At 38.7% G+C, this 16,068-nt stretch overlaps 1 protein-coding gene across 2 annotated transcripts in view; it reads right to left on the bottom strand.

Annotated features, from left to right (window-relative positions):
* Positions 1-1,961: 1,961 nt before the first annotated feature.
* Positions 1,962-16,068, bottom strand: part of AGPS (alkylglycerone phosphate synthase) — a 148,387-nt gene continuing 134,280 nt past the window's right edge. For both annotated transcript variants that reach the window (XM_037130012.2, XM_037130013.2), the window contains one exon: positions 1,962-7,628. In XM_037130012.2, coding sequence (XP_036985907.2) covers positions 7,507-7,628 — 122 coding nt within the window. In that variant the 3' untranslated portion in view covers positions 1,962-7,506. The remainder of the gene's footprint in view (positions 7,629-16,068) is intronic.

Here is a 16,068-nt window from a genome sequence, read left to right as displayed (position 1 = left end):
CCACTCATTTACTGACTTCACAAAAGAAGAAATTAGGCCCACATAGGGAAAGTAACATAGCTGTTAGAAAAATATAGAGCACAAACTTTCCAGAATAGAACTCTTTCCACTTTTTTTGACTTTAGAACTCCATCTTCTCCTATTTTACAGCTTTACAGTAACACATTTCATTTTTATTTTTGATAATTTATTTATTATTAGACAGAGGAGAAGGGAGAGAGAGGGGGAGAGAAACATCCATGCATGGTTGCCTATCGCACGCCCCCCCTGGGGATCTGTCTGCAACCCAGGCACGTGCTCTGAGAATCGAATTGGCAACCCTTTGGTTCAAAGGCCTGTGCTCAATCTACTGAGCCACACTAGCCAGGGCACATTTCAGTCATTTTTTTAAAAGACTACCTTCTTTTTGGTAATGCACAATGCATTTGGTAAAGCATGGCACAATGAGGTACAAAGGATATGACAGAACCATGTAAGAATGTCAAGTTCAGAATTTGCCCATCAGCCAGTTCTAGGCCCAGTCAACAGATCAACACCAGAAAATGCAGCAGACAGTGGGGTTGTGAGTGCACTGGAAGAGAAACGCTCCTGTGGGCTGACACGGCCCTAAGTAAACGTGGTGGCAGTGAGGCCTCACTTGTTTTTCTGATAGGGCAGCACAGAGAATCAGAGCAGCGAACTTTATTAAACAATTTCAGTCTGGCTGCTGACAGTGTTAAATGAATAGAATTGTATGTTTAATGTCTGACATCCATGTTGATTCATTGGGAAAAAAGCCTATTTATGGGCAAAATGTACAAATACTTGGTACACAATAGCACATCAAGTGGAAGTGTAGCTGCCTGAAAACCCTGAATGCTTTTTCATGCACGTGTTACTGGGCAGGCCTTGTGCGCTGCAGATGTCTGCCGTTACGTGGATGAGAATTCAGGAAAACAGTACATGTCTCAGTTCTACGGATGACCCAAGGCTGAATGGGATACAAAATATTCTAAGAGCCAAGATGGTGTAGTCTAGAACTAAAATCAGTAAAATACACATTTTAGTGAGGATAAATATAAGTAATAAGGCTTTAAAAAAATCAACCTTCGGGGAGATGTGGACAAAACTGCATGTGCAGAAAAGCCCTGCATGTGCAAAACGGCATGTGCAAAAATGCACCAAAAATGCATTTAGTAGTGAACAGAATAAGGAAATCGTTGGCCCTACTCTGGAACATCCAGGCCTAGACACTGCAAGAATATCCAGCAGGCACATACAGAGAGCAGGGTGGCGAAGGGTCGAACACTGACCGGAGCAAAGGTGGACGGGAGGTCTGGGGGAGCAGGAGCTGCCCTCCTCTGGCAGAGCGATAGGAGAATTCTTTATGTCTGCAGAAGGCTGAAGTTACACTAATGGATGAAAGAGACAGATTTCAGTTTAGTAAAAAAAAAAAAAAAAACCCTGAATACCTGAAAACGTCAGAAGTTGAAAGAGGCTTCCTGGAACAATATATTTCCCTCTGGTCACAACAAAGGTTCAGAAAGATTGGTTACCTGTTTATGGCCCGAGGGATGGGAAAGGTTAGGTAGCCATTTTATATTTTGGGGAAAAATGAGGTCTCTAAGGTTCTTTCAGTCTGAGCTTATATGAGCCAGGTAGAAAATTGCTTTTCTACTTAACTAAGTAATAAGCGCTAAAATCTTAGTGTGGCAAGTGATTGAAACGTATCAGGTAAAAGTGGGTTCAACAGGTCTGCTTCAGTCATTCCAGAGCCCAGACAGCTACAACCATCCCACTAGTGTGGGAGCCACATGCAGGGACAAAATCAGCATCTGTGCACGTGCCCTTCTCTACTGGAGTGGCTACTCACGGGGACAGACTACGGTCTGTACACCCTATTCATTCTGAATATACACGATTCTGCCAGCCCAAGTCGAATGGAATCAACATAAAATAAGCGACAATTCTTGTAACGATGAGTGGTTTTGGTATTGTTTTATTTTTTTCCCCAGCATATCTCAAAAATCACACATGGGCATTTGCTTATAGAACAGTACAGTCTAGGAAGAGCAATAAAAGGAGAATGCAAACATACACTGAAAGCACAGTATACAGACTGTGTGTGGAGCCCTTGTGGAAAACAGTATGGCTCAGTCCCAATTGACAAAGCTATGCTGGAATCTCTCAGGAATTCTCCTACCCACTACATACCCACTTTTAGACTATAAACATAGAGAGACGAATTGTTTTTGTATGCATTAGTTACAGCAGCATAATGGCTTACATACGTCGTACAAGTGCTTATCCACATGTAGTTCCCAAAAGATTACTACAGTACTGGCAAGAATATGTTCTGCCTTGGAGGAAGACTCAGGATAAGATATTATTCAAGTCAAATTGCATCAGAGCCAAAGAATTTCACAGGCTAGCAAAAAGGACAAAAATTAAGAAATATAACCTACATATATTTCTTATAAGATCTATCATTGTCCAGAAACAGAAATATTCATTATTCTGAAGGCACCATCACACAAAAAAGGGACTAACACACAACGTAAGAAACAGGACCCCCGCATACACACACACAGGCTTGCTCCTCAGGGAGCTGTGTAAGCAAACGTTGGAAAGCACGTAGCAGGTCTTCGGGACCAAGAATGTCACCTCCACCCAGCCACATCTTAGGGCTACTAAGTTGGGGCAGCAGAAATGAAAATGTAAGGCTGAAACCACACAGAAACCCCACCGATGGAGTGGACGTACGTGGGAGCACGGGGCCACCACAGAATGAGCTCAACAGGCTAGAGCAGGTGGCCCAGACCAACGCCCCGGAGCTGTTTCTGCACACGACCACTGAATTCCCGACACGTTTCTGAAGAGGAATAGTGGTGAGCTGCTACACAATCACTGTCCTTTAAAGACGTCTTCTCCCACTCATTTTAAATAATGGCTATTTCGTGGAAAAAAAAATCCCAACAAGGCACTGTGATCTTTTTGGGATACTCTTTAAGTAGCTCAAGAGATAATTATTTATAGAAACTGTATACCAGTATAAGCATTTCATTCCTTTTGGGTATGTGAACAAGACTGCCCGAAGGGTTAAACGCCACGGTTCACAGGGAGCTCGCGCTGTTCATGAAAAACACTGCTGACAGTAAGATGCCTTAAAAACTAGTATATATGCTACTTAGAAATCTACACTGAAACTCGCCCCCTCCCCTTCTCTCTCTCTCTTAGATTTGGAAGTTCAGTCTCTGAAAAATGTCCTTAATGATACTTGATGTATTATTTCTTTCCTTGTGGAAAAAAAGTATAATAATCTCCTTTGAGAACCAAAGAAACCTTTTCATGTTCACAGAACTAAAGTAACTTAATTCTGTGATGGTTCTTTGGCACGAGCGCGCTGTGTGCCAGTGCCCCTTACTCGGGCTTGTTAGGAATCGCAGGCAGAAGAGCATGAGGGCGCTCGTTCTTAGAGGATCTTCCAAGACTCAAGTGGGGGAACTTCAGGTTCAAAGGAGACGGACTACCTTCTAGGATTGTGACACTGATTACAAAAAAAACTCAGCGAGTCATGAAACCTAGCTAACAATCTGCTGAGCTGTAAACGGAAATGGATTTAGTTCTATTTATAGGTTACACTTGATTATGCTTCATTAATAAAATTATAAAAATTGTTTTCAAATCAGCAAAAATACAAAGATGAAAACTAAAGTTAAAAGAAAAACCCAGGTGCAAACAGTACGACAAACAGTTTCACACTCCCTTTAAAACAAAAGTTCTTAGACCCAGGTCCATTTTAGTAATAGTATAAGTTTCTACAGTCTGTTGACATTACAAGTAGTTTTTACAGTTAAATTTCACACTAAAGACACTGTTTGGCTCAAGAAGCAGAAAGCTGAGTAATTTACATCCTCCATATCAGACACTGTATTTCGATAGTTAAAAAAAAAACTTTTACGCTTTCTGGACTTTAGCATCAAAGTATATGTTGTTTTCCCTTTAGGAAACTAAAATTAATAAACATTTAATCAATACACTGACGTGTGGTTCGTTTAGAAACAGGAAAGCCTTGAGCCAAGCAAAGCTGCTGTAACTGAGAAAGCAGAGGCGGTCTGGATCCTCAGACCTAAACTGGCACCTGTTATTGTCGGCTTTTCTCCCACCATGAGCTAAGCCCTAGTCAAAGTTACTAAATATTAAGTGGTAAACAAAAAGTTATTAAAGCTGTCTTTAATTCCTATTTCAGTGTTTTTTAAAATGCAGACAGGCTTTCCAAAGTATTCCATTTTGGCTGCCTCAAGCACCAGCGCATGTGGTTTGTGAATCAATCTGTAATAAATAACCATGTGCTCCGAGTTTACTGTACAGAACAGATGCTCAGCAAACCCAGCCTCATTCAACAGCCAAGATTAACGCTTCGTCTTGGGATTACAGGGTTTCCCTGATCAGCTATGGTTAAGAAATTGTAGTTATAAAAGAATATCAGGAAGGAAAATCTCTGGAGCCAACATGCACAAAGGGATTCTCAAAATTGCAAGCTAGGACCTAGTGGTTCCTAGGAGAATATTCTGAAAAAGAGGTGGCTCTGGAACCGTCTGGATCTGGTACTCTATGCACACTGATGGAAGCTCACCCTTTACTTTGATTTTCCAAGATACATCAGCACAGCTATGCACACCCAGAAGGCTTCTGGCCTCATAAGTAACTTTACGGTAATTGTATTACATACAGTATGTAAGCATTTAGGAAGAAAACCCAATTCCTCACAAGAGGAAAGAATTTAATCCTTTCTTTGTAGCAATGTGTTGGGCACAATAGACACGTGGCTTTTACAATTCTTACTGAAAAAAGCTCAAGTTACTCAGCATAAGACTAGATTCACTTATGCACTGTAAATTGCACCAAACATTAAGGCAACAGTTACTCTAAGGGTCCATAAAGCCTGCTCACATATTGAGTCTTCAGTATCGATGCCATTTCTCACTAGGAGCAAGTTTCCATCCCCACTAAAACCCCAACTCAAATGTGACATCAAATAAAATATCAGAAACATGACTAAGAAAGACAAGTCAGTGTTATGCAGTACTGAAACCCAAATAGGGTACAACCTTTAAAATGTTTAAATGAACTTATTCAAAATGAGTTAAGAAGCCTCACAGAAACTACGTTCTCCAGGCTTTAACTTTTGCAGGGCCACTTTTCAGACACTGCAGGAATATGAGGCAAGGTTTAAGTGCTTCTGCACATATTCAAGAACTCGGCTCTCCACAGACACCAAGTATACGCAGTGGCACCTCTCAGAAGCAGGTGTAGGAAAGGGGGGGAAATGCCTTCTGATTTCCTAAATCAGAGTGAAACAGTACTGATGAGTGTCCATGTGTTTCAAAATGATCCCCGTAGAAACGATTCCAACTACAAAATGTAGTCATTGCTATAAAACCAAGGTTGGGGAACCCCGAAAGCATGGGCAAAAGAAAACAAAGACATAAATCACTGATTTCCACAAGGTTCGTGAATAGTGAACACAACAATTTCAGGTGTTAAATTTATAGTTTCCTAATATCAAATACAGATTTCTGAGGTTGCTGAAATTTGAACTCTCTGGGAAAGAATGTTATAACAATCACATGCAACAGAATGGGTCTGCTTATGAATCTGTAAGTTTTATTTTTAAAAAATTACTCAGAAACATGTATACACTCCAGTGAGATATTAATACCATATTAAATTTTTACATTTTGATCACCAATTAGAGAATTCACCTTCATGAATAGATGCATTTTGTAAAGCTGAGATTTTTATAATTATAGAGGCAAGTATAATTTCCTCATCAAGTATCCCACTATTTCAAATATCAAGGGCTTTAAGCACAGATCTGCTGGAAATTTTATAATTAAAAATAAATCACCAATGTGGAGAGGAAGCTTCTAGTAAAGCAATATTTAGTTTTTGTTGTTAAACTAACATTTAATTTTGATCTGTTTACAGATTTGTTTATTAGTCTGAGGCCAATTTGATTAATTAAAATCATTTATCATTTTGAAGTCTTAAAAATACCACTTTGTCAACTTTAAATTTTGACTTCTCTGGTGAAGGCTATCTTCACATATAAAAGGTATCAAACTGCCCCAAAGGCTCTGGAGCTGCTGCTACACAGACAGACAGTGTCCTTTTATGGGATCTTCTGCATCGTGACCTACTGATCAACGATTAATTTAAAAAATTATCAAAAGTTAGGTATTGCGTTAAAAAAAGAATCCATTTCAAAATGTGAGTCATGAGCCTTGACAGACAGTGATTCAAAGGAACCCTTTCACTTATTCTAACAACTAGAGTTGAATGTAAAATGTATGATAACTGTGATTCCTGTTCTCATTATTTAAGAAACATGGTATTTCAAACTTTTGATTATACTATGTATATTAATACATTACAGGTTTTTTAAAGTTTAGGTTAAATCAACCAGTAATTCAAAAGGGGTATTAAGCCATTATTAAAAACTAAACTGAAACTTTACTTTTATATGAAAACTCATCATGTTGTTTGGGTTCATTTTTTAGAAAAGATTTTTTTTATCACCGGAATTGTTGAAGCTTTCCAATTCAATAGCTGAGAGATGACTGTGTTCCTTTAGCCAAACAAGCTTCCGGCCGGAGACGTGAAGTGTGAGTGTTCTTCCTTCTCTCCTGACGCGGCTCCCACATCTCAGCAATGAGAGTGCGCGACCGCGCACATTAGGAGTCTAAGTTGAATAAAGGCATTCATTTCACGGTAAACCTGTTCTTCACAATCACTGAGTAATATAAATCAGCTTTTCTTATAAAACCTATTATGAATGAAATAGGGTATAACAGTAGATTATCTCAGTGATACAAACACAACTCAGACTTCGGTAGAAACAGAAACACGGAGAACAAAAATGTGTCCCCAAACAGAATAATTTGTATATTGATGATTTAGAGTTTTATAATTGTACACTAGTTTCAAAAAATAAAAAATAAGGGTAGGCCAAGCACCTTACAGAACTGAAAACATCTAAGTAACAGATGGCCAATACTGTTTTACGAGTCCCCTCCTTTAATGGCCGACTCACACTGGAATGCGCCCAGAAACCCACATATGCATCACTCCTCAGTGGAATCCTTCCCAAAATATCTGCTTCTCTGACGTGCTTTTAAAAAGACGCTGGATAAGCAATAGGTGACACCAAAATCTGCCTTTGTTCCTAAGAGGAAACGTCAATCCAAAACAGCTGGCAGCATCTTCCTCCGCAGTAACAACCGGCAGGCAGACTTGCGCTGCCTGACTCAAATTTGAAATGACAATGAAATGAGAGAGACTTCGGAATACCATCTGTCAATCCATAAATGCAGAAACAAAACAAACTACAGAACGAAACAAACTTATGTTAAACCAACAAACAAATGAAGCTGAGATACAGTCCATGATATATATGATTACTGGCATAACAACAGTTGAAGACTTAAAAAAAAAGTGACTTTTTTCATAACAACAGTACTGGATTTATAAAAGGTTTCTGTTTCCAAAGATATTATTGGGGTCCACATATTCCTTGACAGACTTCAGCATCCCAAAGCCGACATCAGAAATACTTTCCTTTAGCCATTGCTTCCGTAACTTGCCCACTGGAAAAACAAAATAAAAAATGCTTCAATATACACTGTGATGCTGGGAACCAATCAATCTTGTGACCACGAATGAACAAACACTGTGTGATAAATGTTTTTATTCAAAAATGAGAAATGTTTTGCTTTATTTGATTTATTGAGCCCACCAGACTATCAAGCTCATTAAGCGCGATGCGTTCCCAGGGGAAGCCTGTGCCCCACAGAGTCTCCTTCTTCTGTAAACTACAAAATGAAGACGAAGAAAGCCTGGACTGAGATTATGGCCCATTTTACAAATAACCAAATGAGGAAAATGTGCACTTCAAAGGAATCGCCCTCCTGCCTTAACCACCGAAACAGCCAAAGTTTCAGAGAAAATAAAGTTAAACTCAAGAAAAATATCGCATTCAGGTGAATCTGTTGGGTATAATATAACAAAAATGACAGGATACATATCCATAAAATATTTTAAGGAAAACAAAAGCTTAGGAATTTTTAAGAAAATCTGAACCCTGGGTTTAAGGGGGAAAAAAGAACCTGGTTATGAAGCTTTTTCATTTGCATTTTCTTTTCATATTACTTTTAAATAAATTTGCATGTTCTCAAATAATGGTTACTTTCTTCCTATTTTCCCCAAATTAGAGATTTCTTTAGGTGCTAAGTAACTCAAACACCTGATTGACCCTAAACTTACTCTTCTGCTTTTATACACTGTAAAAAAGCATCCTCCCCCTTCTTTGTTCTTGGTCTTACTAATCTTTCTGAGAATAATGAATATAAAGGCTAGCAGCATAAATCACCTTTTAAAAAGTACTCAATAAAAAACATAACCTTTCTAAGTAGAACTTTTATAAGAAAGGATATGTACTTACTCTTTAAAAGAATTCTGAAATGTCGATATGCTTTGGCCTTAAAAAGCGAAGCAATGTGCTGACTTATCTTTGGTGAAATGGACCTTTTAATTTACAAATAGGACTATTTATAGTTGGTACTTTTCAAATGTATTACTGTAATAATTGAATTCCAATGGTCATTTTCCACAAATGTTCATTAATGACCCAAAGTCATGAATGGTCCTTTAACTGGCCGCAGAAATGGGAAACCTTCTGTCATTTAGGTCTTCAGCCTGTCATTCTAAAATGTGCTCCCATTTATCAGGCTGCAGTGATGCACCATAGCATCCGCCTTTTGGAAACCTGAAATACCATTTCAAGCTCAATTCAAAGCATCTTTTTTGTCCAGTTTTCCAGAAAACCATCAAACTGTCATTCACTAAAATAATAAATAACATGATACCCTTTGAAAGCAAAATATTTCTGCTTAGCTTCTAGAAATAAAAAGGCATTGCTGGTGTTAAGATGAGGGGAAATGAGGTACAGCAGAAAAAATTCTAAATTCAAAAAAGAAAAATTTTTTGTTTAAAAGAGTTCTAAAATTAGAAGCCAAGCAGTATAAATTCCTATTTACAGAATCTCTAGCACCTAAGAGATATTCCATCAGGTCCTCCTACTATCACCCTAAGGGACAACTCAGCACAACCCTTCAGACTGTTTTCTCACTGGCAAAAGGATTAAAATCTACAGTCTTTTCACCTCAAATATCCTAAGATTTTAAGAACTTTTAAAAAGTTACAAGTCAGTTATTTCCAGATTTGCTCCAAGGGATTAAAACCCAGCGGAAGCGGCACTGAGATTCGCTGCCCACGCTGAGGCAGCTCCGCGGAGGGGCGCAGAGCTGAGAGCTGCCAGTCTCCACTGTTATCTGTAATGTAGCTTCACTGAATGTGTCCTGTGGTCACGGATCTAATTGTGCCGAAAAGACTGCAAACAACTGCTACAACAAGATGGAGCACATTAGAACCTCAGCAGGATGCCCAACAGCGAGCTTGTCTGCCTGGTTTTACACCTCTAGTAATGATGCAATTCCACAAGGAACTGAACCATCATTTGAGAAGCCACCCAACAGCCACTGCATATTTAATGAAGTCGCTCGCCAAGCGCTGGAAAACAGAAGGTGCTTGGAGTGCATCATTAGTTCTGTCAGAAGGATAATTTACACATCTATCTTGTCAAATTTTCTATGGTTTATACTTTTACAATAATCAATCTAACATACATTTGATTAGTGAACTAGAAAGTTTTTAAAAAGGCAGTACAGGCAGCATGGCCATGGCCCCTCATAGACACAGTTAACGAAAGAATTTAACCCCTTCATGGCAGAGGTCTGTGAGCTTCTGTGAGTGATAACAGAATTTTAACTGAGATCAGAGATCACAGCTCACACAATTAAAGGGGCTAGGAATCTTTTTGGTTTTGCTTAACAATTTAAATAAATACATTGTAAGATTAAGTGTCCAAACAAAAAACACAATCTAAGTAAAAATGTTCAGTGAGTCTTTGTAATAAGACAATTATTGGAAACAGCTCTTTTAAAATTATAAGGAACCTTCTCTGGCTGTCTCAGATGGATTGATACATTGAAAACAACAACAAAACCCCGAAGGTCCTAATCCCAAAGAGAGATCACATTTCAAAGTAGAAGAGTTTTACTCTGCAGCTAACTGACAATGACAGTGATGGTGCTGTGTGTCCCATCTTTATCTGTCCTGCTGGGCACTGAGAAATAAGCAGGCTACACTGGTCTGGACACATGTGACACACATGTGCACAACTCTACAGGAGCTGCTTCAACATCCGTAAACCTCGTTTTCAGGAATGAAAATGAGACTCTGTTCCTCATGCAGCATGTCATATTGAAAGACAGGACAACGAATGAAAACGGGTAGCCTAAGACGGAAACATTCCTTGTTTGTATAGTGATCCATGAAAAGGCATGTACACATTCATATCACATGATACATTCATATCACATGAATCCTAATGCTCTTTCCAGGCCTGTATTACCTGAGGCTGGATATTTGTGACTACTGACTCAACTCTATTCCTTTAACTTCTGATTTCCTACAGAAGTATAAACCTAGCCTGAGAGTCAACACTGGTGCTACAGAAAGCCAATTCCACCACCTTTGAAAATAAAAAAGGGACCCTGTATTCCACAGTTCACAATTGTTCTAAATATGTAATACCGAAAGTACTTAATCCTGGTAATATTTAAGAGCCTTGGAAGCATTCTTAAAGATACAAAAAATATAAGCCAGTCAAATACTAAACATTATAGAAAACAAATGGGGGAAATTCTTTATCTGCTTAAGTTAAAAGTAGAGTTCACTTTTTTTTTACAGATTAATTTCTGATAATGTACATACAGGCTGGATGAAACAAGTATTTCGTTGTCTTCTACAATATACACTATATTTTTGAAAACTTACTTTTGGAACACAAAAGACATGAAACTTTGGAGGGTGCTCTTTGAAATCACAGGGCCAACAATCCCCTCTGGGTGCTAACATCTCCGAGAAAGAATGCCTTTTTTTTGTATGATCAATAGCACAGAAGAATGGACGGATATATATTGAAGGGGCTTGGGCAGTGAGTGGTGTACGTGTGAAGCGTGGAAACAGTGGTTGGCCAGCCACCAAAACTGACCTGGAACCACTGTGTGCTCTAAGGGCCTGAAGACTTAGCAGAGACTACCCAACAGTCCTCGCTTAAAAGTGATAAATCTAGGTCTACTCACCAGAGTTCTTTTTAATTAGATATAATTAAAACTGTTTGCATTATGAATTTGATCACAAGGTTGAAAAGATTTCTTAGATACTTATCATGAAATAAACTATACATTTAGATGACAGAAGTGAAAGTTCAGAAGTAGAGTTTAGCCAAAGTAGAATAAAAGCACCTAACCATTACTATAACAACTATATTTTGAAAGTTGCAGTTTGAGCATACTGGATACCTTTAGCACTATAGGTCATATTTTTAAAACAAAATCTAGACTTAGCTGCTTGTATGAGTGACCCAAGCACCCACTTGTATTTCTAGATTTAAGTAATGCAACTAACCTCCTGGTGAATTATGTAAGAAACTGGTGCTGGAGGTACACCCCATCTCTTGCCAGATGAGGTTCTGGCCCCAAGAAGCTTGAGGTACTGATGAAAAGAAAGGAGAGCAGACTGTTTCCAGTCCTTGAGGTACCCGGTGACCTGTGACAAGGTTTTTTTAGAGGAGGCAGGGGATTTGGTTGTCCATTTGTTAGTGCTATACAGCACGTTTTTGTGTGTTTGATTTTGGTGAAGGCACCTGCTAAACATCAGCCAAAAAATCTCCAAATAAGGGATGCTGACCCCCAGCCTTTAAAGGCGTATGAGATGGGGTTATGACGATTCACGAGGCTGATTTAATGCTTAGTGGGTACTTAAAAGTCATACTGGATTAATAAGTCATCTGATTTATTTTCTTCTAATGAAACTTCTGATATCAAGATGCAAAAATTCAAAAATACCATGTTAACAAAGCAATTAATATCTGATAGTATAAGCTTTTTCTCTTAGTAAATAGTTAAAATGTCTTCATGCTAAGGTTTCACCAGTGCAGTTTATACAGTATCTCTAAGATCTTACAAATACTTGAATAGGTCTTTAGAGATTATAAAACAGAAAAAAAGTTTAAACCACCAGAGTAATAACAGATCACAAGAGCTGGATTCAATCTGTCTTCAGAATATAATCATGTGTTAATTCTGCTCTATATCCCCAAAAGACAGCTTGACACACTTGAAATTTAAACTCTGTGGAAATTAATGCCTATCCAACAAAGTCAAAAGCAAGTAAACGGGTCAAATACCATGAGATAGAAAAGGGTAGAAGAGGAGAGAAAACATCATATGGTCCTTGAAGACTAAGTCCACGTTTTATTCATGCTTATAGCCCTGCTATAAGCCTGTAGAACATGTAGAACCTGTAGAGCCTGTAGAACATGTGTACGCCACAGTAAGAATTCAATAAATGTTAACTGAAATAAAAAATAAACACTGAATCACAGTTACCTATCAGCTACTTCAGATAAGGGGTAAGGGTTCACATCTCTACAAAAAGGAACCTGGGTCTCCTTCATTTACTTTGGTTCTATCTGCCTTGCATTCCCTATAGTCTGGCACAGTCTCTTGGATACACTCAGAGTTGTTATTATTATACAGCAGCTAAGACTCTTCAGACTCCACAGGTGCTTCTCAACAGAGGCAAGTCTGCATGCCAGAGACAGTGAACAATGTCTGGAGACAGTTTCAGTTATCACAACTGGGGCAAGTAGAGGCCAGAAATGATGCTAAAGATACCACAATGCACAAAACAATCCCAACAGCAAAGTTATCTGGCCAAAAATGGCAACGGTGCCAAGCCCAAGAAATCCTGAACTATATACTTCCAAGTGTCCACCTCCCAGGAGCCCAAACAATTTCCGTAAAGGCAATGCACCTTCACTGCTATTACCAAATGAACCGGCTGCCAATGGCATACGGTCGTCACTAGGTGACCTTGTTCTAAATGGGAAGTTAATGACCAAATTAAGAGAAATTGCAAGATTTTATCTACTGAGGAAAAAAACAACCATTAATGGCAAAGATACTTTCTTTAAAATTAATGCTTAAAAACTTGAATCTAATGTCAACTGAAAAACATTCTGTCATTTTTGGCCATTTTTCCAACCAGTAAGTTTCACGGCCACTGTCCAACAGGCTTTTCAGTGATGATGGAAGTGTTCTGCATCTGCACTGTTTAACACGGGAGCCCCCTAGCCATACATGAATATCTAGCACATGAATGGTGGCTACTGTAATGAAGAAACACATTTTAATTTTAATCAATTTAAATGTAAACAGCCACAAATAGCCAGCTGTGTGACTTTTGTGTTTGACAACACAGAACATTAAAAATAAATTTTACCTAAAGTCAATTTTGATAGATATTACACTTGAAAATATCTATTAGGGTTAATTGTTGGCTAAACACATGCAACTAACTATAAAAATTATTCTGTGACAAGTTAATAACGCAGTACGTGCATTTTCATACCAACAAACACTTAGTACTTAGCAGAGTCTTGTACATACAATTGCTGGAAATAAAAAGTTCTCTTTAAAGATCCGAAGAGGAGTGGTAATACACAATGCACCTGGTCTCTTCCAGGGATTACGCCTGAGACAGGAAGCTACGCCAGGCATATACAGCACCCGGTGAGAGCCGGAACAGACAGCGTGCCCCTGACCTTCTGCCACGGCCCGGGCACCTGTAACTGCATGAGTGGGAAGGGGTAGGAATTAATATATCCTTACAGCAGATTTTCTGTCAGCTCTCAAATCTGTTTATCCTATGACAGAGCTGAAATTGTTGACGTTGTTAAATATTTGGCTAAACTATGGGTTAAAATGGCTTTTAGAGTCTGGTCCTGGGAGCCAACTATTTACAACACTGCTTCAGAAAAAAAAAATTATAACCAACTTAAAGTTTTGTGGAAAAAAAAGCTAGTCACAAAAAAAGAGAAAAATTTAATTTAGAGGTCAAAACAAAATTTTTGCTATCTTATGGTAATCTGATAAAGATTCAATATTGGAGAGGCTATATTCATCTGGTAGCTATAAAAAGACCAAAATCACAACCAAGATACTGGCACTGAAATAGCTGAGACACAGAACAGTTCTATCACCACAAAGGTCCCCACGGTGCCTGTTCTTAATCATCCCTCCCCACACCAGATTCTTGGAATCCACTAATCTATATTCTCTAGTTCTATAATTTGACATTTCAAAAATGTTATAGAAATAAAATCATAAATCTTTAGGGATTGTTTTTTGTTTGTTTTCCACTAAGCACAACTCCCTGGAAAGTCATCCAAGTTGTTGCATGCCTTTTTTTAAAATGTCTTTTAAGATTTTATTTATTTATTTTTAGAGGGGAAGGGAAGGAGAAACAGAAGGGAATGAAACATCAATGTGTGGTTGCCTCTTGTGCGTCCCCTGCTGGGGAGCTGGCCTGCAACCCAGGCATGTGCCCTGACTGGGAATTGAATCAGCGACCCCTTGGTTTGTAGGCCAGCACTCAATCCAATGAGCCACATCAGCCAGGGCTGTTGCATGCCTTAATAGCTGATTTCTTCGTATTGCTAAGTAGTGTTCTACAGTACAGATATACAAGTGTTTACAGTAGTCTCCCCCTTACCCGCAGCAGGATGTATGTTAACAAGACCCCCGGTGGAAGCACAAATCATGGAGAATACAGAACCCCATATAGACTTTTTTCCTGTACACACATGCTTTTCCACTTAAAGGAAGCACGTCACAGCTTCTCTGTGGCATACATGTATTGCCAACATCACTACTCTTGCACTTCGAGGCCATTTTTAAGTAGAATAAGGGATGCTTGGGAACACGCACTACAATACCACAGCAGTCTATCTGGTAACTGAGATGGCCACATGACTACTGGGCAGTCTGTGTTACGCAGTGTGGGACGATTCACATCCCAGCCAGGATGGAGCAGAACAGCGTGATGCTTCCTCATGCTACTCAGAGAGGGCTGCACTTTAAAACATATATATTGTTTCTTTCTGAAATTTTCCACTTAATATTTTCAAACCATCACTGACCACAGGTAACTGAAACCATGGAAAGGGGGGACTACTGTACCAGTTAAAGGACATCTAGGTTGCTTGAGGCTATTATGAGTAAAGCTGCTCTGAATACTAATGTACAGGTTTTTCGTTGTGGAGAGAAGTTTCCAATTCCCTGGTGTAAATGCCCAAGAGTGTAACTGTTGGTTTGAATGGTAGTTGCATATTTAATTGCATAAGAAACTGCCAAACTGTTTACAGAATGGCTGTACCGCTTTATATTAACACCAGCAATATATGACTGACCTGGTCTCTCCTCATCCTCGCCAGCACTGGATATTGTCACTATTCTTTAATTTTAGCTTCGTGATAGGTGTTGGTATTTCACTATTGAGTTTTGAGAGTTCTTTACACATTACAGACATAAGTATTTATTGGATATGTGGTTTGCGAACATTTTTTCCCACTCTGTAGCTTATCCTTTCATCCTCTTAACAGAGTCCTTCATAGAGCAAACACTTTTAATTTTGGTAAGATCCAACTTACTAATTTTTCCTTTAATGAATTGTGAGTTTCAAAACTCTTTGCCTAGCTCCAGATTCTGGAGATTCCTCACCCACTCTTTTACCTGGAAGTTTTATTACTTTATGTTTTACATTTAAGTCCATTATCTATTTTGAGATAATTTTGGTACAAGATCAAAGGTTTTTTTGTTTGCCTACAGATGTTTGGTTGTCCCAGCACCATTGTTGAACAGTCTACATACGCTTCCTCCACTGGACTGCTTTTGTACCTTTGTCAGAATCAATTGACTAATGGTGTAGGTCTATTTCTGGGTTCTCTGTTCTGTTTCATTGATCAAAGCGTCTCTCCTCCAATACCACGATCTTGATTACCACAGCTGTGTCTTGAAATCAGGTAGACTGATTCCTGAGTTTTTCTTTTTTCTAAATTGC

The sequence above is a fragment of the Artibeus jamaicensis genome, unplaced genomic scaffold (genome assembly GCF_021234435.1).
Source record: "Artibeus jamaicensis isolate MK-2021 breed Jamaican fruit bat unplaced genomic scaffold, CSHL_Jam_final contig_391, whole genome shotgun sequence".
Taxonomy (NCBI): Eukaryota; Metazoa; Chordata; class Mammalia; order Chiroptera; family Phyllostomidae; genus Artibeus; species Artibeus jamaicensis.
Note: the sequence above shows the minus strand (reverse complement) of the source record. Positions and strands in the feature narration are given on the sequence as shown.